The 21,931-nt window shown below is 50.3% G+C and overlaps 1 protein-coding gene across 2 annotated transcripts; it reads left to right on the top strand.

Annotated features, from left to right (window-relative positions):
• Nucleotides 1-591: 591 nt before the first annotated feature.
• Nucleotides 592-21,710, top strand: PARD6B (par-6 family cell polarity regulator beta). Of its 2 annotated transcripts, none has more exons than XM_084777166.1 (3): nt 592-980; nt 7,364-7,586; nt 18,964-21,710. In XM_084777166.1, exons 1-3 carry the CDS (start codon nt 957-959, stop codon nt 19,791-19,793), a joined length of 1,077 nt encoding a protein of 358 aa, XP_084633292.1. In that variant the 5' UTR covers nt 592-956; the 3' UTR covers nt 19,794-21,710. The 2 variants fall into 2 exon arrangements, with proteins under 2 accessions (XP_084633292.1, XP_084633291.1); XM_084777165.1 differs by having other exon boundaries at nt 595-1,022.
• The last annotated feature ends 221 nt before the right edge of the window (nt 21,711-21,931 follow it).

Genomic DNA, 21,931 nt, shown 5'->3' with positions numbered 1-21,931 from the left:
GGGGCGCCGCCTAAAAGCCGCAGCACCGCGGCCAAGGACGAAGAGGGACCCGCGGGAGCCCAGCCGCCCCACATCATCGCGGAAAGAGAACGGCCCGCATATTACATTCCAAGCCCGTGACTAGGTTGCGCCAAAGGTACACGAGCTCCAGACCCGACCCAGCAAGAAAAGAAGGCTCACGCGCATGCGCAGAATCCCCGCGTCCCCCACCCACCGCCCCCCTCCTGAGCCGCTGTTCAGGTGCGCTCGCGCTTCCGGCTGGCCTTTCCCCATTGCCTTCTCGGGGCGGAAACCCCACAGCCGGCGCATGCGTCATGTTGCTCCCCCCGCCCCCCAATCCAGAGAGGCCCCAGAGTTTCAGGTGATCCCGCCCCTCCCTCCTAACGGAGGACCAATCGCGAGGCTGTGGGCGGGGCTCTCGGGACACGGGGCCCGCCCACGCGCCGCGCGAGCCGCGCAAGCCCCGTGCCGATTGGCTGGCGCCGCGAGCGCAGGTGCGCGCTTCCTATTGGGTGTGGGCGGAGCACGAGCCGCCGAGGCTGCTTGCAAGGCTGCAGGTGAGCGCGCGCACGTGCCTTGGCTGCAGCCCTGCCTGGGTGCGCGAGCACCGAGCCCGCGCGCGCGCGCGCCCGCGGGGGAGGCAGCCGAGGAAGCTAGGCTGCGGCGGCTGGAGCACTGTGCTCCGCCCTCTCTTCTCCGCGGCCGCCGCCGCCGCCCCCCCGCTCCCCGGAGCCTCGCTGGGAGGGACCCGTGTCCCCGCCTGCCGCACTGCCAGTCCGACCCTCAAGCCGCCGCGGAGCAGCCGACACTGCGCTGCCCGGACCTCGGCAGGTGCGGTGACGAGGCGCCGTGCGGCGCTCCGACTCCCGAGCCCGCGCTCCGCGGCCCCGCGGCCCCGCTGCCCGCGCTCCCGAGGGCCGGCCCCCGACGAGGCCGCCGCCGGCTGGGCGCTCAGCATGAACCGTGGCCACCGGCACGGGGTGAGCACCGGCTGCCTGGGCACCATGGAGGTGAAGAGCAAGGTGCGCGACCGGGCGGGGCGGCGGGTTGGCGGGATGGTGGACCCGGGGTGGGAACGCGGGCGGAGGGCGATCTGCTGGCCGGAGCACGTAGGAAAAGAAACTTGATAGAGAGCGGTGGCAGGGAGCACTTGCTTCTGCTCCGCAGCACAACCCCTGTTTTCCATCCTTCGTGTTCCCGCCTTGCTTTAAGGGTGGGATGGGGACTGCTGCAGTCAGTGCCAGGTGGTGCGATAGCTTTGGGGAATCCCTTCACCCAGGGCTCGAGTCAGAAGAGGCTTTCGGAGCATCTTGTTGTCTTACCATGTAACCCTTTCTCGGGATTCAGGGGTACATCGAATGCGGGAGAGCTTTTTTTTTTCCAGCACTTAATCTATGAAAGAGCTGCTGCTCTTTTCATTCCGACTCTTGGAGTGTTTTTCCCTCTTGGTGGGTCGGCTAGTCTGCTGGTAACGAGTTCAGTGTCCGAGGAATTCCTTGGTCTCAAGGCCAGGTGAGCAGAGTAACCTGTGGGGATTAGCTGGGGAATGCGTTCTTCCAAAAAGGTGCTTTTCAGATGCAACTTGAACATGCAGGCAAGCTTCTTTGACATTGAAAGCCCAGGAGGAGCAGGATAATATAACCTGGTTCCCTGGGAGTGCTAAGATGACGAGATGACCAGCTTCTAAAGGATGTGACTTCCCCCTAGCTCTAGGACCACGTCTTGCCGGTTGGCTTTTTTTTTACTGAGCACCCCGTAGAGCAGTGGTTAGAGGGCACTGCTGACTGTGATAATTTAGAATAGAATTGAGGCGAGACACAGAAGGAACCGTGTAGCGCACACCCACGGCGAAAATACGAAGCCTGGTGGTTAAGGGACCCCTGCCTGGAGTCTGTTGGTGAGGTGTGGTGGTTTCTGGGCTTGAGAGCAAAGTTCTCTAAGAACTACAGATCTACATTTGCTTTTAATGTCTTTTTTTTTTAAGTCTCTTCTAACTTAGACTGATTGGAACTAACTTATGTAGCCAGACTAGTGAGACTGGAAGAGTCCAGACCCCCCTAGCTATGCAGTGAGACCCAGACTTAATAAAGGGGAGGGAGGAACGTTCATACCAGAGCAGGCACTAGATTCAAACACAGATCTGTTTAATAATAACAGGGCTGTTGGGGTTGCACATGGCACTGCAGTTAAGAGTGTGCTTACAGGAGACCCACGTTCAGCTCTCAGCAACCCTGTCCAAACAACAATCACCTGAACGCTTTAAAAATTTAGTATTTTATGTGTATAAGTGTCTGCATGTATGTCTGGGCACCACCTGCATGTCTGGTGCTGGGGGCCAGAAGAGGGAGTCAGATCCCTTGGATTTGGAGTTAAAATTGTGAGCCACCTTGTGGATGCTGGGAACCAAACGCATTGCCTCTGGAAGAGTAGTACCTGCTGCCGTAGCCCCTCACTGGCCCCAGAACAGCTGATGTTCTGGCTTCCCAGCAAGGGCACCTGCACATGGCTTGGGTATACAGAGACACTTTTGGGGTTTTCTTTTGTCTTTTGCTTTTAAGAATAGAACTGGATGGTAGTGTAAGGAACATGCTCTTCCTGGGCTGGGCTCTCCACCACATAGGAAGTAAGGTAATAGAAAGGTGACAATGACCCTGGAAACGTACATCTTTTTTTCTAGCTATGTTGTGCCTGTCAGTGTCAGGCCCAGCACATGAACTCTCTCTCCTGGCATCTCTCTGTAGTTTGGCTTGTGGGACTTGAGGTCAGAAAAGAAAACCACTTGTGATATTGCGTCATACTAACAGTTTGTGGTCCCAGTCTTGGTAGTGAGTCTTTAATTTTTTATCATAGAAAAAAAAATGAGTAGAGATTCTAGGTGTGCCAACAATTCAGGTAGAAGTGGGTCGCTGGAGGTAGGAAACTGAGCTCTTAGGGACTGGAATTTCAGGCTTTTTGTTTTTCTTTTCCATCTACTGCTTTTTGAATATTTTACATAGCTCTTTCCAAAGTATGTGGTGTGTATTTCAACTGCATGTTGTAGTTGTAGTGAGCACTGGCCCCTCCCCCTTTCTTTCTAGACAGGGTTTCTCTGTGTAGCCCTGGCTGTCCTGGAACTCACTCGGTAGACCAGGCTGGCCTCAAACTCAGTCCACCTCCCAAGTGCTGAGATTTCCTTCTTTATTTTTTCCCTTTAAAAAAAAAAAAAAGAAAGATTGTGGGCCAGGCGTGGTGGCACACACCTTTAATCACTTGGGAGGCAGATCACTGTGAGTTCAAGGCCAGCTTGGTCTACAAAGCGAGTTCAGGACAGTCGAGGCTTCACAGAGAAACCCTGTCTTGATAAACCACACCAAAACAAAACAAAAAATTTGTGGCGGGGCAATGGTGGCACATGCCTTTAATCTTAGCACTCAGGAGGCAGAAGCAGGCTGATCTCTGTAAATTTGAGGCTAGCCTGATCTACAAAGTGAGTCCAGGACAGCCAAGGCTACACAGAGAAACCCTATCTCGAAAAAAACCAAAAAAAGTGCGTGCGGCTGTGTGTGTGTGTGTGTGTGTGCGCATGGGTGCATTTCTGTGTGCATGAGTGCAGGTACCTGTGGAGCCCAGCAGACGATGTTGGTTCCCCTGACCTGAAGCTCCCTGTGCTTGTGAGCCAGCAGACATGGGTGGGCACTAAACTTGGGGTCCTCTGGAAAAGCAATATGTGCTTTTTTTACTTTTTTGGTTTTTCAAGACAGGGTTTCTCTGTGTAGCCTTGGCTGTCCTGGACTCACCTATAGACCAGGCTGGCCTTGAACTCACAAAGATACACCTGCCTCCAACTCCCAATATGTGCTCCTTTTTGTTGTTAGGTTTTTTGTTTTTGTTTTTGTTTTTTGACACGGGGTTTCTCTACATAACCCTGACTGTGCTGGAATTCATTTATGTAGACCAGGCTGGCCTTGAACTCACAGACATTCTGACTGCCTCTGCTGGGAGTAAAGGCATGTGTCACTAGTCCTAGCTTAGCTTGGGTTTGTAAAAATAATTTCATTTTATGCTATATGAATGGTGAAAATTCATTAAAAATGTTATTACATTCTGATCATTTACTTGTTGTGCATGAGTGTGTGGGGATTCGTGGATGGATACCACAGTGTGAGTGTGGAGGTCAGAGGACAACTTTGGGAAGTTGGTTCTCACCACCACATGGGTCTTGGGTGTTGTGAGGCTTGACAGCCAGCACTCTACCTACTGAGCCATTTTTTCTGGTCCAGTACCAGTTGTATAATATCACAATTAAGAGATCCTAACCAGAGCTGGATGGTGTACAGGTCATGACTGGGATCTCCTTCACAGAAACTGTTGTGTAGTTGGCTGCAGGGCCCACCTGTAATCCCAGCACTTAGGAAGCAGAGGCAGGCAGATCTCTGAGTTCGAGGCCAGCTTGGTGGTCTACAGAGAAGTTCCAGGACAGCCAGGGCTACACAGAGAACCCCTGTAACTCTGTCTTGAAAAAAAAAAAGAAGAAGAAAGGAACAGTAATGTCAGCTTCCTTATCTTTGCTCTGGAAAGGGCGACATGGGACAGATAGTAAAATAATGGTTAGTGTAAATATAGATCTAGTTGGAAGTGTGATACCAGCTACTGGGTGATTTTTTTTGGGTAACTGATTTATCTTCCTGATTGTTTCTCCAGAAAGTTCTCTGTAATCATATCGATGTCCTTAAGTAACCTTGGTCCCAAGGGCGGGGGCTGTAGCTGCTGCAGTAGAGCCCAACTGGCATACTCCGGCCTGGTTCGTCTCCACCACAGCCAGGACACCTGCCCAGAGCCCAGGAACAGTCTTGAGACATACAATCCTAATGCTGTTCATACAGCACACCCCTATAATCCTAGCGCTCTCTGCCAGTTCAGGAGCGGCTGAAGCTACACAAACAAAATTAGGGCTATAGAGATGGCTCGGTGCTTAAGAGCACAGACTGCTCTTGTGGAGGACCAGGATCCAGTCCCCTTCCCTCCAAAAGAAAAAAACAAAATAAAACAAAAAAACCAAACAAACTAAGTTCTAGAATATTCCAACAGATGCTGGGAAACAAGTTCATGTACAGCTGGATTCCAAGTCAGAAAAATCACATGGCGAATGATTGCTGATTGGGTTAATTTGATCTCTAATTTTTCTTCATGTCCTAAAATGGTTCTTATGGTCCTGCTTTGCTGGGAGAAGTACCCCGCCCGCACCAACATTTGCAGAGGGTGGAGGGCATCTGCTGTTTGCATCTAAATAGTTACCCAAGAGAGGAAAGTGTTGAGCAAAGAACCTGGCATGCAAGCTTTAGGGAGATCTACAGGGTTAAGTCGTTAGGTGTATTCCCGGGTAGACTCCAGGGGAGGTGATAGTTATAGCCTGGGGTGAGTCAGCCTGCACTGTGGACTGTGGCTGGCCTGCGAGAGCAGAGAGAGAGAGAGCCGGCATCCAGAAAATGAAGGAGAAACTGCCTCTGATAACATCATAAGACTGACTGATATGAAGGGTGTTCCCTGGGTTTTATTTACTCGGAAATATGTAGGTGTGACTGACTTTTTTTTTTTTTTTTTTTTTTTTTTTTTTTTTTGAGAACTTTAAATATGAGTCACCTGATTTTTCTTGACAAATGTCAGTGTTTATATCTCAGGAATGTGGTTTTGGAAACTTTGAAATTGTCAAGAGCAAGAAGTGGCCAGTAAATTTTGTTTTTAATGTCAAGCCATGAGTAGTGGGTAGTGTGTGTGAGAGGAGGGTGGGCCGTGGGCAGGGGAAAGGCTGGCTGGCTGGGGGCCCTGCTTGCTGTTGGTTGTGAATGCCTGTTGGGATGAGGCCTTTCTCTGCCTGGCACCTGCTGTGTGTGTGGAACATTCATGTTTCCTGGTGGTCAAACATGTTTGGTGAACATTTACTTTACACATTTTTTTGGCGGTTCTGGACTGAGAGCCTTACTCATGCTAAGTTCATACTCTACCACCTACGTCTCCAGCCTCAGATGAAGGTAACAATAGGATTTAACCACCAGCACCACCACCCCTGGGATGAGCCTAAGTCCCTCCTTCCCTCCCTCCCTCCCTCCCTTTTCTCCCGTAATTGCTGTATGAGTGTTTTACTTGCATGTGTGTATGTACACACGTGTGTGCTGCTTGGTGCCCTCGGAGGTCAGAAGAGAGCATCGGGTCCCTAGAACTGGAGTGTGAGGTGTTTGTGAACCGCTGTGTGGGTGCTGGGAACAGAACCCAGTCCCCTGCCAGAGCAGCACACGCTCTTGACTTCTGAGCCATCGCTGCAGCCCAGCCTGGCATCTAGCTGAACGTTTAATATGCTGTACACCCAGTGACTCCTAAAGAGGGGGTTAAGGTTATGTGAGGAGGCTCATTTTGAAGAAAATAGATGAGCCTTTCTTAGGCTCCCCGCTTGAGTGTGCTACACCCGTCAGTCCCACAGGGAGCTAGAAAGCACATTAATATGTGGCCTTGGGGGACCTAGAAAGTAAATGGGGGGGGTGGCGGCAGAGGGTGCTTCCTGCCTGTCCTGTGATCTCCTGCCTCCCAGAGGTGATTATTCTCCTCACTCGCTAATTGCTGAGCTTTTGAAGCAGCCCAGCCTCTCAGTCCCTGGAGCTGGACTGAGCACAGAGTACCGAGCCCAGTGCACAAACAGGCTCCTTAAACAGATCAGGCAGGATTTAAAGCTGATATGTTAATAAGCTTTCTTCTTCATCTTTTTTTTTTTTTTTGGTCTTTTTGGGTTTGTTTTTTTGAGACAGGGTTTCTCTGTATAGCCTTGGCTGTCCTAGACTTGCTTTGTGGACCAGGCTGGCCTAGAACTCACAGCGATCCACCTGCTTCTGCCTCCCAAGTGCTGGGATTAAAGGCCTGTGCCACCATGTCCGGCTAATAAGCTTTCTTTTTTAACACTAACATGGGGAAGATGCCTCATCCCTGTCTTTAAGCATATTTCTTACATAATGACGTCACTTGTTTCATGCCAAGACACTCAAAGTCCTTTCGATACACTTAGACCTGACTCTACAGCCCAGGAAAAGATAATTCTTTTATGGTGGTGTCACTGCGGTGGTGGCAAGCAGGCCTGTGAAAGCTTCTTCGGCCAGACAAGGTTGGAGCCCAGTTGATGCAGGGCTGCCCCGTGAGACCTGGGCACCGGGTATTGTGGCAGTAGCTCCTGTGCCTCTCTCTCTGTCCTCCATTCATGGCAGTGAAGTTCACAGTAGGGCTTTCTGTGGCCTCAAATTCACAGAGATCCTCCTGCCTCTGCCTCCCAAGTGGGACTAAGGATATGTGCCACCGCACCCAGCTAACTTTCTGTCTTTCAATATGTTTATTATATTTGTAGTTTGGAGCCGAGTTTCGTCGGTTTTCGCTGGAAAGATCCAAGCCTGGAAAGTTTGAGGAGTTTTATGGACTGCTGCAACACGTTCACAAGATCCCCAATGTGGAGGTGCTGGTGGGCTACGCGGACATCCACGGGGACCTGCTGCCCATCAACAACGACGATAACTACCACAAGGCGGTCTCCACCGCCAACCCGCTGCTCAGGATTTTTATACAGAAGAAGGGTGAGTGCCTCTGTGTGGCGCCCCCACTTTCCCTTGCGGGGTACACGGCTTTGCCTCTGGCCTAGTGGGTCTGCCTCTAGTGCACGTCTCACCCCAACAGAACAAAGAGCTAAAGCATGGTGGTATAGCTGGCTTAACTAACGCCCAGGCCCTCTGAGTTCATGGAAGAAAATCTATAGGGGTTTGCTTGTCTTTTTTTGTTTGGTTGGGTTTTGTTTTGTTTTGTTTTATTGAGACAGGGTTTCTCTGTGTAGCCTTGACTGTCCTGGACTCCCTTTGTAGACCAAGTTGGCCTCTGCCTCCTGAGTGCTAGGATTAAAGGCATGTGCCAGCACGCCTGGCCCGGCTTGTTTGTTTGTTTGTTTTTTGGTTCTTTGAGACAGGGTTTCTCTGTAATAACCCTGGCTGTCCTAGAACTCTCTCTGTAGACCAGGCTGACTTCGAACTCATAGAGATCCACCTGCCTCTGCCTCCTGAGTGCTGGGATTAAAGGTGTATGCCACCATGCCCTACTTAAAAAATTTTTTTTTGTTTTGTTTTGTTTTGTTTTGTTTTCAAGGCAGGGTTTCTCTGTGTAGACTTGGCTATCCTGGACTCATTTTGCAGACTAGGCTGGCCTCGAACTCACAGCAGTCTACCTGCCTCTGCCTCTTGAGTGCTGGTATTAAAGGTGCACACTACCACGTCCAACTTAGATTTTTTTTTTTTTTTTGGTTTTATGCGCCACCACCGCCTGACAATTTTTTTTTTAATTCACAAAATTAGTATAAATATAAAACTAGCTGGGTATGAGAAAGGAAGTGAAGACTTTGGGGGCAGTTAATATTGTCTTTCAAAGAGTATTTTGAGTGCTGGGCTTGGTGGTATACCCTTTTATACTGCCCCCTACCCTGTGTGTGAGACAAGGAGACAGCTGCAGAGAGACTGTAGTAGGAAGGATGGACAGTCCTGTCCTGTTGACCACTCACTCCTTTCTCCTCAGTAAGTGAAAGATTTGAAAAGCCTACCTAAGAGCTTTGAGCCAGGGGCTGCAGAGATGGCTCAGCAGTTAAGAGCACTGGCTGCTCTTCCAGAAGACCCACGTTCAATTCCCAGCACCCACATTGCAGCTCATAGCTGTCTGGTAACTCCACTTCCAGGGGACCTGACACCCTTACACAGATATATGATCAGGCAAAAAAATAAAATAAAATAAAGAAAGGAGGCAAAAAAGGAAACAATACACGTAAAAGTAAATAAATATAAAATGACGGAGGGGAGCTTTGAGCTGGAGTGGGATAAAGCCCTAGCAGTTTTCAGGCAGACCCAGAAAGCAGCTTGTAAGGAAGGCGGGTGCTCCTAGGGCTCTGACAGACCCGTAACCTGGGTTCTTTGCTTTTGTGGGTTTGGAGAAGCTCAAGTCTGGCAGTCCCATCTGCTGATGGGCTACAGTCTGTCCCAAGTGCCCATAGGAGGACGGCAGGCTCCATAGCAGGCACACTGGGCAGAGGCTGTGACAGCGAGGGGCATAGCAGAGCACAGCTCTGTACGCAGAGCCCAGTATGCTGTCAGAATCCGGCAGAGAGGTGGGTTTGGTCCTGGGCTTAACAGATTATCTTGTCAGTCTTCAGGATTGACCACCCCGTGTGGACCAACATCCGGGGTTGAGGGTGGGAATCAGAAGGTCTTTACAGCAGAGGCATGGCCACTGTCCTCGGTGGCCCACACCTGTGACCTCAGCTCACGAGCCCATGGCAGGCACAGTACTGTGAGTCTGAGGCTAGCCTGGGCTCCATAACAAGACCCTGTTTCAAAAAGACAGAGAAAACCAACATAAAAGCTGGTAGAACAGCAGAACTGGAGAGCAGGTCATACCTAGGGAACGTGGAGCATGGCTCGTGGGCGAGAGGAGGACAAGGCATTGATGGAAATCATCATTTTAAGCAAACCTGGTCATTTTGGTTGAAAATGACCCTTTTTTTTTTTTTAATTAAAAGCTCTGTGTGTGTGTGTGTGTGTGTGTGTGTGTGTGTGTGTGTGTGTGTGTGTGTTGTTTTGTTTTTCGAGACAGGGTTTCTCTGTAGCCTTGGTTGTCGTGGACTCACTTTGTAGGCCAGGCTAGCCTCGAACTCACAGCGATCCACCTGTCTCTGCCTCCCGAGTGCTGGGATTAAAGACGTGCACCACCACGCCCAGCATGCATATACATTTTTAAAAGACTCATCACACTTGGAAGGCAGAGGCAGGCAGGTCACTGAGTTTGTGGCCAGCCTGGTCTACAAAGGGAGTCCAGGACAGCCAAGGCTAGCACAGAGAGACCCTGTCTCGAAAAACCAAAATAAACAAACAAATAAATATAAAAACTCATGCATCTTAGCTGGGCATGGTGGCCCACGCCTTTAATCCCAACACTCAAGAAGCAGGGAGATTGCTGTGAGATTGAGGCCAACTTGGTCTACAGACCAAGGCTACACAGAGAAACCCTGTCTCCAAAAAAACAAAAATAAAATAAAAAATGAATCGTGCATCTCCTTAAAAATATATTTACCTTTATTTTATATGTATTGATATTTTGCCAGCATGTATGTCTGTGTGAGAGTATCAGATCTGGGAGTTGTGGACAGTTATCAGCCCATGTGGTTGCTGGGATATGAATCCGAGGTCCCCTGGAAGAGCAGTCAGTACCCTTAACTGCTGCACCATCTCTCCAGCCCAGTACATGTATTTCCTACATATACTTACTTTGTGAGGGAAGAGGGACATGGCATGCCATGGTACCACCTCCCAGGTGCTGAGATTAAGGGCTTGCACCACCATGCCTGAGAGATTTTTAGTGTTTAAAAATAAGACCTTGGGCGGTAAGATGGCTCAGTGGATACAGGCTCTTGGCAGTAAGTGAGTTTTTCTATCCCCAGGATACACACGGTAGAAAGAGAGAACTGACTTCTGCAGTTTCCTCTCTTACCTCCTCGTGTGCTGTGGCATATGTGCATACACAGAGCAAGTGAATAGATGCAATATATATGTTTGTTAAGTTTCTCTGTGTGTGTGTGTGTGTGTGTGTGTGCGCGCGCGCGCGCACGCGCCTGTGTGAGGCGTGCTGGTTGGTCCTTGTAATCACAGCAGTCAGGAGAATTGGGAGTTAGTTGATGGCTATCCTGGGCTACACAGTTCCAGGTCAGCCTCTGGTGCACAGTGAGAGTCAGTGAGGCGGCTCAGCGGGGGAAGGGCGCTCACCGCCAACGCTGATGACCTTAGTCTGATCCCCAACATAGTGGAAGGAGGAGACCAGCTCCTTGAGCTGTCCTTCAGCCTCCACAAGTGCCCCATGGCGCACACTGACGTGCATAAATGATAAGGATCCTTAAAGCACCGAGTGTGTGGATGTAGCATACATATCTGGACTACATTGTGTGGCTTCAGTGACAGTTGGAAGGAGGTCAGCCCATCAGCTCGGCTTGAAACACCCTGAGATGCATCTACTCCGGCTAATAGAGTCTTGGTGGGAGCCGAGCACCCCACCACCACACACCTCACCTGCCTCGGTGCCTCGCTCTGCCCTGGGACCTGGGAGCTTGCTGCTCTCTGCCTCTGTCATTGCTGGGTCTCCTGAGACCTCCCTGACCAGTTTCCCTTGCAGATCTAGGCAACTCTTGCTTAGGCATAGGCATGGATTGTTTACTAGCTGTTGGCCACCAGGTCCCAGCATCAGAGTCAGAGGCAAAAGGCACAGAGGCTGCAGCAGGAAGCTGCCTCCTGTTGGTGGCCCTGAGAGGAGCCTGCACACAGAGGGTGGAGGCTAGTCGCGCTTTACCGCACAACAGCAGCAGTCTGTTTTTTGTTTTGTTTTTGTTTCTAGACAGGGTCTCCCTGTCTATCTCTGGCAGACCTGGATCTTGCTAACTTGCTACATAGACCAGGCTGGCCTTGAATTCAGAGGCATGCCTGCCTCTGCCACCTGTGTGCTGGAGTAAGTTGAGGCCTCAGTCTGTTTTCTTAGCTGTGGGTTTTGTCTTTTCTGTTTTGTGGTGGTCCTTGGTTTTGAAACTAAGTCTTCACCGTGCTCTGAGCTGTACCCTCATCCCCTCAATGATTTTTTTTCCAAAAACTTAAAAGCAAATCCATTGAAATTTTTAAAACCATGTGTTCTTTTAAAATCTGATATGTTACTGAATTAAGTTTCTTTGGGATGAGAGCTGGCGCTTGAGTGTGTCACACACTTTGGAAAATTGCTTTGTAACAATTTTCTGTTAGGAGAAAAATCCCATACTCTTGTTTCTTGCGCTGTTATCATGGAAGCCAAAACAAAACAAAACCCGATATCTGAAAAGTTACTTTCACAGAGGGCTTTTAACTCCCTCCTTGGGGGTTGGAGTTTCTCCCAGTGTGGCCCAGCCAGGGAGAGACAGCCCAGACCAGCTCTGTCGCTTACTGGTTATCCCATGTGCAGTTAGAAACGCTGAAGATTGCCTTTAAAACTTCCCCAGGTCGAGCATGGGGACCTTAACACCAGCACCAGGTCTGACAGTGAGTCTGATTTGTGGCACCTACATGGCAGAAGGAGACAACTGACTCCCACAAGTTATCCCCTGACCTCTACATCTGTGCCCTGGCATATACACGCACACGTGCACACACATATACATGCAGCCACATACAATAAATGAATGTGTTGGTTATGGTGGCACTAATTACACGCCTATAATTTCAGTACTCAAGAGGTTTAAACAGGTAGATCTCTTAAGTTCCAGGCCAGCCTGGTCTACATAGAAGGTTCTAGTACAGCCAGGGCTACATATAGTGAAACTCTGTCTCAAAACAATAGATCCACTTGACCATTCCTGTAGGGTTGGAACAGAGCAGGGTGGTGTGTTTCCTGCCAGATCTGCTTGTTCTGGGATCGAAGATGTGCTAGAGCATAGGCCGTGGTCTGTGTGTCACACAAATGTGCTTGTGTCCTAGGGTGTGTGAGCAGCACTGGCAGGGCCTCCAGCTCTGCTGGGTCTCATTCAGGACATGGCTTCTGTAGCTCACATACCTGTAACCGCCAGAAAGTCAGCTCGCATACCTTGACCTGGCTCTGTCTCAGGGTTGCATTTTAATGAGCCAGGGTTTAATTTCAATATAGTTCAAGAGATACACAGTAGTTACTTTCCACAAGAGGCAGTAGTGGCACAACCCGTAATCCTGGTAGGAAGTGAGTTTAGGGCCAGCCTCTAAATAAACACAGGCACAGATGCTCCCCCGAAAGGTTTTACTCCAGAAACTGTGGAGCCAAGGTTTACAAGACATCACAGTTGCTCCTGACAGAAGCTGTGATCCCACCTCCTAGCCAACCTGTCCTCAGTCACCAAGACCATAGTGCTTGCTGATTTGTTTTCCACATTTGTGTCCCATCCCTGCTGCCTTTGCCCCAGGCTGGTCACCATCCTCAGTGCCTACAGAGCTCAGTCTCTCCAGTTGGCATCAGGGAGCTTTCTGGAAAAATCAGATGAGATTACTATGTCTGGGCTCATAGCCCAAGGCTAAAGTCCCTAGGCCATAGCACTTCCCAAGGGCTCTATCTGCACCTCCAACATGGCCGTGTGCTTCGATCACTGGCTGCACTGCAGAGCATGGTGTCGGGCATGGTTTGCGAAGTGTGGGTGATTGCTGCTTCCACGGGGTATGCGGAGGGGTCTGCATCATTTGAACGTAGGCTAGAGTGGTGCTCAACCCCTTTCAATTTGCCAGGTATCTTTCATTTCATTGTTATGCCTTGGGAGGGATTGGCAAACTGGGCCTCATGTTTTTGGGGACAGTGTCTTTCTTTTTTCTTTCTTTCTTTTTCCTTTTGGTTTTACGAGGTAGGGGTTCTCTGTAGCCCTGGCAGTGTTGGACTCACTTTGTAGACCAGGCTGGCCTTGAACTCACAGAGATCCACCTGCCTCTCAGAGTGCTCAGATTAAAAGCATGCACCACTTTTTCTTTTTCTTTATTTTTTTAAAGTTTTTTTGTTGTTTTGTTTTGTTTTGTTTTTTGAGACAGGGTTTTTCTGTGTAGCCTTGACTATCCTGGACTTGCTTTGTAGACCAGGCTGGCCTCAAACTCATAGTGATCGCCTGCCTCTGCCTTCTGAGTGCTGGGATTAAAGGCATGCACTACCACACCAGCTTAAAGTTTTAAAAAAGATTTATTTATTTATTGTGTATACAGAGCTCTGCCTGCGTGTACATGTGCAGGCTAGAGGAGGGCATCAGGTCACATTAGAGATGCTTGTGAGCCACCATGTGGTTCCTGGGAATTGAACTCATGACCTCTGGAAGAACAGTCACTGCTCTAACCACTGAGCCATTTCTCCAGCCCCACCACTTTTTCTTAAAACACATTTATGTACTACTTCCTTTTACATAGTGCCCACGGGTGGTTGTAGAAGAGATTCTTTTTTTTTTTTTTTCCCTTTTTACATTTTTTTAGCTTTTTTTTTTTTTATTAATTTATTCTTGTTACATCTCAATGGTTATCCCATCCCTTGTATCCTCCCATTCTTCCCTCCCTTCCATATTCTCCCTATTCCCCTCCCCTATGACTGTTCCTGAGGGGGATTACCTCCCCCTGTATATGCTCATAGGGTATCAAGTCTTGTAGAAGAGATTCTTGAACGTTCTACAAAACCAGACAAGGTCTTGCTGTGTAGCCCAGGCTGGTCTTGAACTCACAGCTATCTGTGTCCACCCCCAGCGCCTCAGCTCTGAGTATTGTAAACACCAACATGCCTGCACTCTTCGCTCTTTTCTTGTTACCGGGGTTGAACCCATCCATGGCCTCAAGCCTACTAGGCAAGCATCCTACCATCGAGCGCTCTGTGCCGGCCTTACCCCGCCTCGCTAGGGGCTAGCCTAACCTTGCCGTGTAACAAGGTGGCTTCCCATCCTCTTCCCTCTTCCCCCAGTGCTGGGCTATAAGTGAGCATGTCAGCCATGCCCAACCCCTTTTGTTTTGTTTTGAGACAAGGTCTTCATAAGGTATCCCACCTGGCCTGGAGCCAGTTCTCCGGCCTCTCAGCCTCTGTGTAGTTGAGCTTGCAGACCCATGCCAGCAGGTCCACCGGCCCTGTCTTCCTCTGAACTTCCAGTGGGACGAGCTCCTGAGCCCCCTGAGGACTGTTCAGGTGCTTGCTGGGTTTTCTTTTCCGGTAATGCTTTGTGTCCTTCTGAAGGTTTTGTTTACCAGGTTGGCTTTTTTCAGTGTGGGCGTTCCTTCTGTGTGCCACCATCACAATGGGCCCTGGCTTACCTTCAGCCAGGTGTGAGTCCAGACTCACCCCTAGTGAGCTCAGATGAGGGAACCATCTTCCAGAAGTAATGTTTAAAGAGGTCTCAGCACAGCAGGGTGCGGTGGCCCACATGTAACCCCCAGCACTCGGGAGGCAGAGGCAGGCCGATCTCTGAGTTCGAAGCCAGCCTAGTCTACAAAAGTGAGTCCAGGACAGCCAAGGCTACACAGAGACCTGTCTCAAATTAAAACAACAACAACAAAAAGGTCTCCGCTCAGAGGAAGGCCCTGCAGGGCTCACCGTTAGGAATGCAGGGAGCCTGTGTTTGGGGAAGGCATCCCTTCTGGCTGCTCAGAAGCTTCTGGGTGGGTCCTTGTTAAGGGTGGTGAGCAGAGATTGTTGGCTGAGGGACAGAGTTCTCCGTTGGCTGTTGTTGTATGCCCTGGGTCTGGCCCGCTCTGGGTCTCTGTTACTCCCATAGCCTCTGGGAGTGACCTTGGCCTCCAGCTGGGCCCTCCTGGTCGGTCACCTTTACACTTTACACTCACACCCTGTGCCCTGGCCTGCTGCCAGCCTGTTTCTTTCCCAGTGGCTGGAAACTGATTAGCTGGGTGGGAGAACAGAGGTGCCTTTGTGCCTCGTAGTGCTTCTGAGAATTTAGAGCGGGCATTCAGAGGGAGTCTTAGGCCGTGCCAAATTATGCAGATTTGGGCTTTCTCGGTAGGGTTTCCCATGATCAGGCATGTAGGCAGGCAGCTTGGTGGCCGTCTCAGTTTTGTGGTCTGGAATTTCCCGGGACATGTTACGCGGGCCTCCACTCGTGGTTGTTCTGAGGTAAACAGTTCAGTGTAGGACTAATCCTAACATCTTTTAGCAAGATTTTGCCAAAACCTCCTGCTTCAGCGTATTTATTCCTTTATTTTTTTATTTTTTTATTTTTGGTTTTATATTTGGGATTCTCTGTGTAGCCTTGGCTGTCTTGGACTCACTTTGTAGACCAGGCTGGCCTGAAAGTCACAGCGCTCTGCCTGCCTCTGCTTCCCCAGTGCTGGGATTAAAGGCGTGCGCCACCACACCCGGCCTGGATTTATTTCTCAAACCAAACTATAATGCAGCCTTCTGCCTAAGGGCACAGCACAGATTTTGTGAGAAGATAAAGATGGGAGATGCTTAGACAGGGTGTCCCTGTCTCAGGTTATTTTGTATCCCTAGTCCCCTGAGCTGGGAATGGAAGGTGATGATGGGTGTCCCTGGCTAGTGAGAAGGCGGCTGGCGGTCTGCGGGGCCCAGGCTGTCTATAAGCAGAGTTTCCAGGGGATCGAGGAGCTCGTGAGAGGGTTGGGCTTGGGTTTTGTTGTTGTTTGGCTGTTGTTGCGCAGTCCAGGGTGGCCCCCCTGTGGTGGCTGAGGTGGGTGGCCTCTGCTTCCTGTCTCAAGCCCTGCACACCCAGCACTGCTGAAGCATCGTCTTGCTAACTGACTGCTTTCCCGGGTGGTTCTGGTTGTGGCTTTGCTCGGTTGGTTGGTTTAGGCTTTTGCTTTGCCCTCTGAGATAAGGTCCCTGGCAGAGCCCGTCTTGGGCTCTAACTCAGGTGTCCTGTCTGAGCCTCTGACAGCCTTGGGACTCTGGGCCTGCGCTCTAAGCCCAGGCCTGACGTGACCTCAGCTCCCCGGCTGCTCATTTCCTTTTCCTTTGTTGCTCTTCATTCCTGGAGTTTCATCTGTGTCTGGGACCCAGGGGCTCTAGCACGCGACTGGCCTGAGAACATCCAGCTGCAGGTGTCAGCGGCCTTTCTTCTTTCTAGTGTGTGTGTGTGTGTGTGTGTGTGCGCTGCATGTGCACATGTGGAGGGCAGAGGACAACTTGCAGGAGTTGGCTCTCTACTTTATGGGCCGTGGGGGCTCAAACGCAGGTCATCAGACTTGGCAGCCAGCACCCTAACCAGTGAGCCATCTCACCAGCAGAACAGGAAGTTTTACTGAAAACAAGGCTTTCCACCATGGGGGCGGGGATCTCTGGGAACTGAGTGAGAGACAAGGGGTGCAACTAGGATGAGGCAGGAGCTCCAAGTCTGCTAGAGTCCTTCCCACCCTGCACCCCAGTCTGTCACAGCACTGATGTCACACCGTGTAGGAGACATGAAAGGTCCCACACCTCTGCCTCTGCCAGAGTGGGGAGTGAGAGAGGCAGAGCCCATGGGCAGAAGGGAGTCATTTGCTGCCTCCTGGCTTCACTTAATTAAGCTGTGAGTGCTGATGCATGGATTAGCTCTTTTCCCTCCCCCGGCCCCTCCCACACTTCCCGGTGCTGGTGCCATAACAGAACCCAGGGCCTCACCAGTCCAAGGCAAGTGCCCTTCCCCCTGCCACGCCCCAGCTGTCTTGCTCTTTTGATTCCTTTGGAATGGGTGCCCCTTCCTTTCCCGGTTCTTGTTTTGAATGTGATAAATATGCAAAGTGGAGGTGTTTTAATTAAATGAAGGAAAACACACATTTAAAGGAGCTGTTTTAAGTGGGCATGTTGGGACAACTCTGTAATCTAGCCCAGCAAAAGCAGAGGCAGGAGGATTGCTCCTGTCTATAACTCCACTTCCAGGGCGTCCAATGCCCTCTTCTCATCTCTGTGGGCACCAAGCACGCTTGTGGTGGGCATACACACATGCAGGCAAACCTCCCATACATGTAAATATTTTTGTTTTGTTTTGCTTTTGCTTTTCTAGACAGGCTTTCTCTGTGTTGCTCTGGCTGTCCTGGACTCAACTTTGTAGACCAGGCTGGCCTCCTGAGTGCTGGGATTAGAGGCGTGCGCCACCACTCTCGGCATTTTTTTTTTTTAATTTGAAAATATTTACAGCTGGGCGTGGTGACACCCACCTTTAATCCCAGCACTGGGGAGACAGAGGCAGGCAGATCACTGTGAGTTTGAGGTCAACCTGGTTTACAAAAGCAAGTCCAGGATGACCAGGACTGTTATACAGAGAAGCCCTGTCTTGAAAAACCTTTTTAAAAATTATTTTTTAAATTGTTTTGGGGGGGGGAGGTTTCGTGTAGTACAGGTTGGTACCAAACTTGCTGTGTAGTTGAGGCTGCCCTTGAACTCCTGATCTTCCTGCCTCCGCTGCACAAGAGTTGGGGTTGCAGGTATGAGCTACTATGCCTGCTTTACGGTTACTTACTTATATGTGTACATGTGTACCAACTTACAAGAGCTGATTCTTTATTCTGCCACGCGGGTCAGGAACTAAACTCGGGTCATCAGGGTTGGCAGCCTTGCCACTCACTGAGCCATTTTGAAAGCCCAAGCTGATTTTTAAAAATGACTTCGTAAACCGGGCGGTGGTGACGCACACCTTTAATCCCAGCACTTGGGAGGCAGAGAGGCAGGTGGATCGCTGTGAATTCGAGGCCAGCCTAGTCTACAAAGAGAGTCCAGGACAGCCAACACAGAGAAACCTTGTCTTGAAAAACAAAAAAATAAATAAAAAATGACTTTGTAACACGAGCATTGTGGTACATCCTGTAATCCTAGCTCTTAGGCTGAGGCAGGAGGATTGCCTTCAGTACAAGGCAAAACCCCGTGGGCAGGAGAGTGGCACAGGGTGAAGTTGTAGCCGGGAGTGGTGACGTCACATGCCCACACCCATAGCTCCAGTGTCTCAGCTGCCTGGGTGACTGAGGCCAGCCTAGCAGTATGAGGCTCCACCTGAGAAAAGGAGGAAGGAAATGTGTGCCTGTGAGATCCACCACGATTTGTTTTGTTGTTGTTCTGGATGTTTTCAGATTTTGACAAGGGTCTCAGGATATAGCTCAGGTTAGCCTTGAACTTGAGCTCCTCCTACCTTTTGCCTTAGGCGCCTCAGCACTGGGGTGACAGCAGGTGTATGGACCGTGCCTGGCTGTATCAGAATGCACTGGCCACTTCTTGTCAGTGGTTAGTGGCCTTTGAGATGTGTCTGAGAGGGCCCCCTAGTGGTTTTTTATGGTGTGGCAGTCACTGGTGCAGTTCTTGTGGTCTGGCTAAGTAAGCTAACACTCAGCCGCTGGTCTCTGTACATTGGCTGGTATCGTCCTCTGCCAGGCAGCTGTGGGCAGATGTGTTCCCCAGTGGTCCTGTAACTGTCCCGTGTTTGCTTTCTCCAAACAGAAGAAGCTGACTACAGTGCCTTTGGTACAGACACCCTCATCAGGAAGAAGAATGTGCTGAGCAATGTGCTACGCCCCGACAACCATAGGAAGAAACCCCACATCGTCATCAGCATGCCCCAGGACTTCCGGCCTGTGTCATCCATCATAGATGTGGACATCCTCCCGGAGACACACCGAAGGGTCCGACTGTACAAATATGGCACAGAAAAGCCCCTGGGCTTCTACATCCGGGATGGCTCCAGCGTCCGGGTGACACCACATGGCTTAGAGAAAGTCCCCGGGATCTTCATATCTAGGCTTGTCCCTGGGGGTCTGGCCCAAAGCACAGGCCTGCTAGCTGTCAATGATGAGGTTCTAGAAGTGAATGGTATAGAGGTGTCGGGGAAGAGCTTGGACCAGGTGACAGACATGATGATAGCCAACAGCCGCAACCTCATCATCACCGTGCGCCCAGCTAACCAGAGAAACAACGTGGTGAGGAACAGTAGGACTTCTGGCAGCTCCAGCCAGTCCACCGACAACAGCCTTCTGGGCTACCCGCCGCAGGTGGAGGCCAGCTTCGAGCCAGAGGACCAGGACAGCGATGAGGACGACATCATAATCGAAGATAGTGGCGAGCCCCGGCAGATCCCGAAGGCCGCCCCGGAGGCCCAGAGTCTGGAGTCCCTGACTCAGATCGAGCTCAGCTTTGAGTCTGAACAGAACGGGTTCTCCGCACCGCAGGACACAAGCCTGGCACCTGTGCCCAGCAGCCTGGACACGGAGCTGGAGACCCGCGCTCAGGACCAGAAACTCTTAGAGGAAGATGGGACAATCATAACATTGTGAACCACTTGTGTTCTCTGAGTGTGTGGAGAGCTGTAAACATGGCACACACACACACCCGACGACAACGTGGACCTCCAAGCCATTGATGGTCCATGGCGAGCCTAAAGCGTGGCCGGGACGGGGGTGACCGCTGACACAGACGACAAAGGTGTGAGTGTGAGGCCTTTGCGGTGGGGTAGGTGCTGCTTCTCCACGACACTGGATGCTGCTCCTGCCTGGAGCCCCGCTGCGGTGGCCTGTCTCCGCCTGCTGCGTGGAGCCTGCTCTTTGCCCTCTGTGAAGTGGGAACCTCAGTTCTTAGATTCCCAACATCGACGTATTCCGACTTAAAAATGTTCCTCTGTTAATTGTGAGAAACTGTTTTTTCATGTGCAGTTTTTGTTATGTTTTCTCATTTTCTAAGACTTTTAACTAGCCGGTCATGTTAGGGGCGCCCCCTGTTGTTGTCCCCACCCTGTGTGTAGCACTACAGTTGCAGGGTGCTACAGTCCTGCTGAGCGCCCTTTAACCTCCTGGCCTCCTCATCCCCAGACCATTGGAGAGTGTGTGTGTGTGTGTGTGTGTGTGTGTGTGTGTGTGTGTGTGTTACAGTGTATTACTGTGCTCCCATACTCTTCCAGTACACCAGGCAGTGCAGATTGTTCTGGCTAAAAAGGCCCCCAGGTTAAGAGACTTACACACAGGACAGATGTGATGTGCACTTTCTATACAAAAGACGGAGTTTTCCTTCCTGGGGACTCCAGGGTGCTGCCTGCATTTGGGGAAGCCTGTGTCACGTTCACTGCCCGCAGGGGTGGTGATTCTATGCGTCTGTGGATTCTGTCCTGTGCGTCCATTCAGGATGAGGGGACAACGGTTGTCCTCCCTCTCCTGCCACCCTTGTGTTGTATGCACAGCCACCGCCATCTACATGTGTGGACTCAGACTGCCCAGAGTCCCTGAGGTGGACGGTTATTTATTGCCTGACCCTGTGGTGGGGAGTGTGGGCACCTCACAGCTGTGTGCTGTTACGACAGCGAAGATGACTCCGAGTTGAAGGACTTTTCTCCTCTACAGTAAGAGCTGGCAGAAGTGACGTCTTGGCCCAGGGAAGGGCGCAGGGCTCCACCGCTGCTGAGCCTGTGACCTGCAGCACCTAGCAGAGGCTGGCTGCAGCGACCCAGAGACTGTTGAGTTCACTGAGCTCCGTTCCTCTCACACCGCACCACTCGCTCTCACAGCCTTCCGCTCTGACGCTGTGAGCCGCGCAGTGTGGCTCTCGCGTGGAAGGTGACCTAGGCACACGTGAGCTGCGTGGTGCACGGGCTCAACATTGTAAGTAAAAATACTCCCACATGCTACCTCTCTCTCTCTCTCTCTTCTTTTTTATTTTTAACAGTTTTAACACCAGAACTTTTTTTTTCTCTTGGGGGAAAAAACTTCAGGGCTTGACTTTTGTAAAAATTTTAACTGTAAAACACAGATCTATCTTCTGTCTGAAAATGGGGATCAAAGCTGCTGATGCTTAGTTAAAAACAGAGCTGGCAGTTGATGAAGTGAGCTGTAGACCTTTTGTGAGGCCGTCGGCCCGTGGTTACGGGGATCCCGCCCTGCCGGCTCAGCTCTCCAGGCATGTCAGCGCTCAGCGTGCAGTTCTGTTGTCCCAACGTCGAGCCTCACTGTGAATTCTGTTCTGTCTCAGTCAACTATGTCAACAAGATGCTGTACTGTGTGAACCATGAATTTTCTAATTAAATTTTACATGCTATAACATGAATTTTACATGAATGATACTTTGTTTAAACTATCAAATGTCAGTATTTTACTACAATTTTATTATAAAATGTACATTATCACTAAATGAACTTTGATTTTAAAAATCAAGTTAGCTTTAGTTACATATTTTTTACAAATAAAAATGGACTTGTATAAAGGCTACTTTCTTGTTTGAAATTATATGAGAAGGGTACTTAAGAATACTTAGCAAAAAGAAAAAGAAAAGAATACTTAGCAAATACCCATTAGGTACAGGGAGGGAGACTGAGTCACAGTCAATTGCTTAACCCTTTTCCAGACTAAGTGCTGAGCACAGGGCCTCTCAGTCGCCACGTTCCCCACCCAGAGCCATACACCAAGCCTCAATTTTGTTTTCGTATTTT

This window comes from Acomys minous, assembly GCF_964271855.1.
Source record: "Acomys minous genome assembly, chromosome: 3".
In the NCBI taxonomy this organism is placed as follows: Eukaryota; Metazoa; Chordata; class Mammalia; order Rodentia; family Muridae; genus Acomys; species Acomys minous.
The sequence above is the reverse complement of the archived record's forward strand: the minus strand, read 5'-3'. Positions and strand labels throughout refer to the sequence as shown.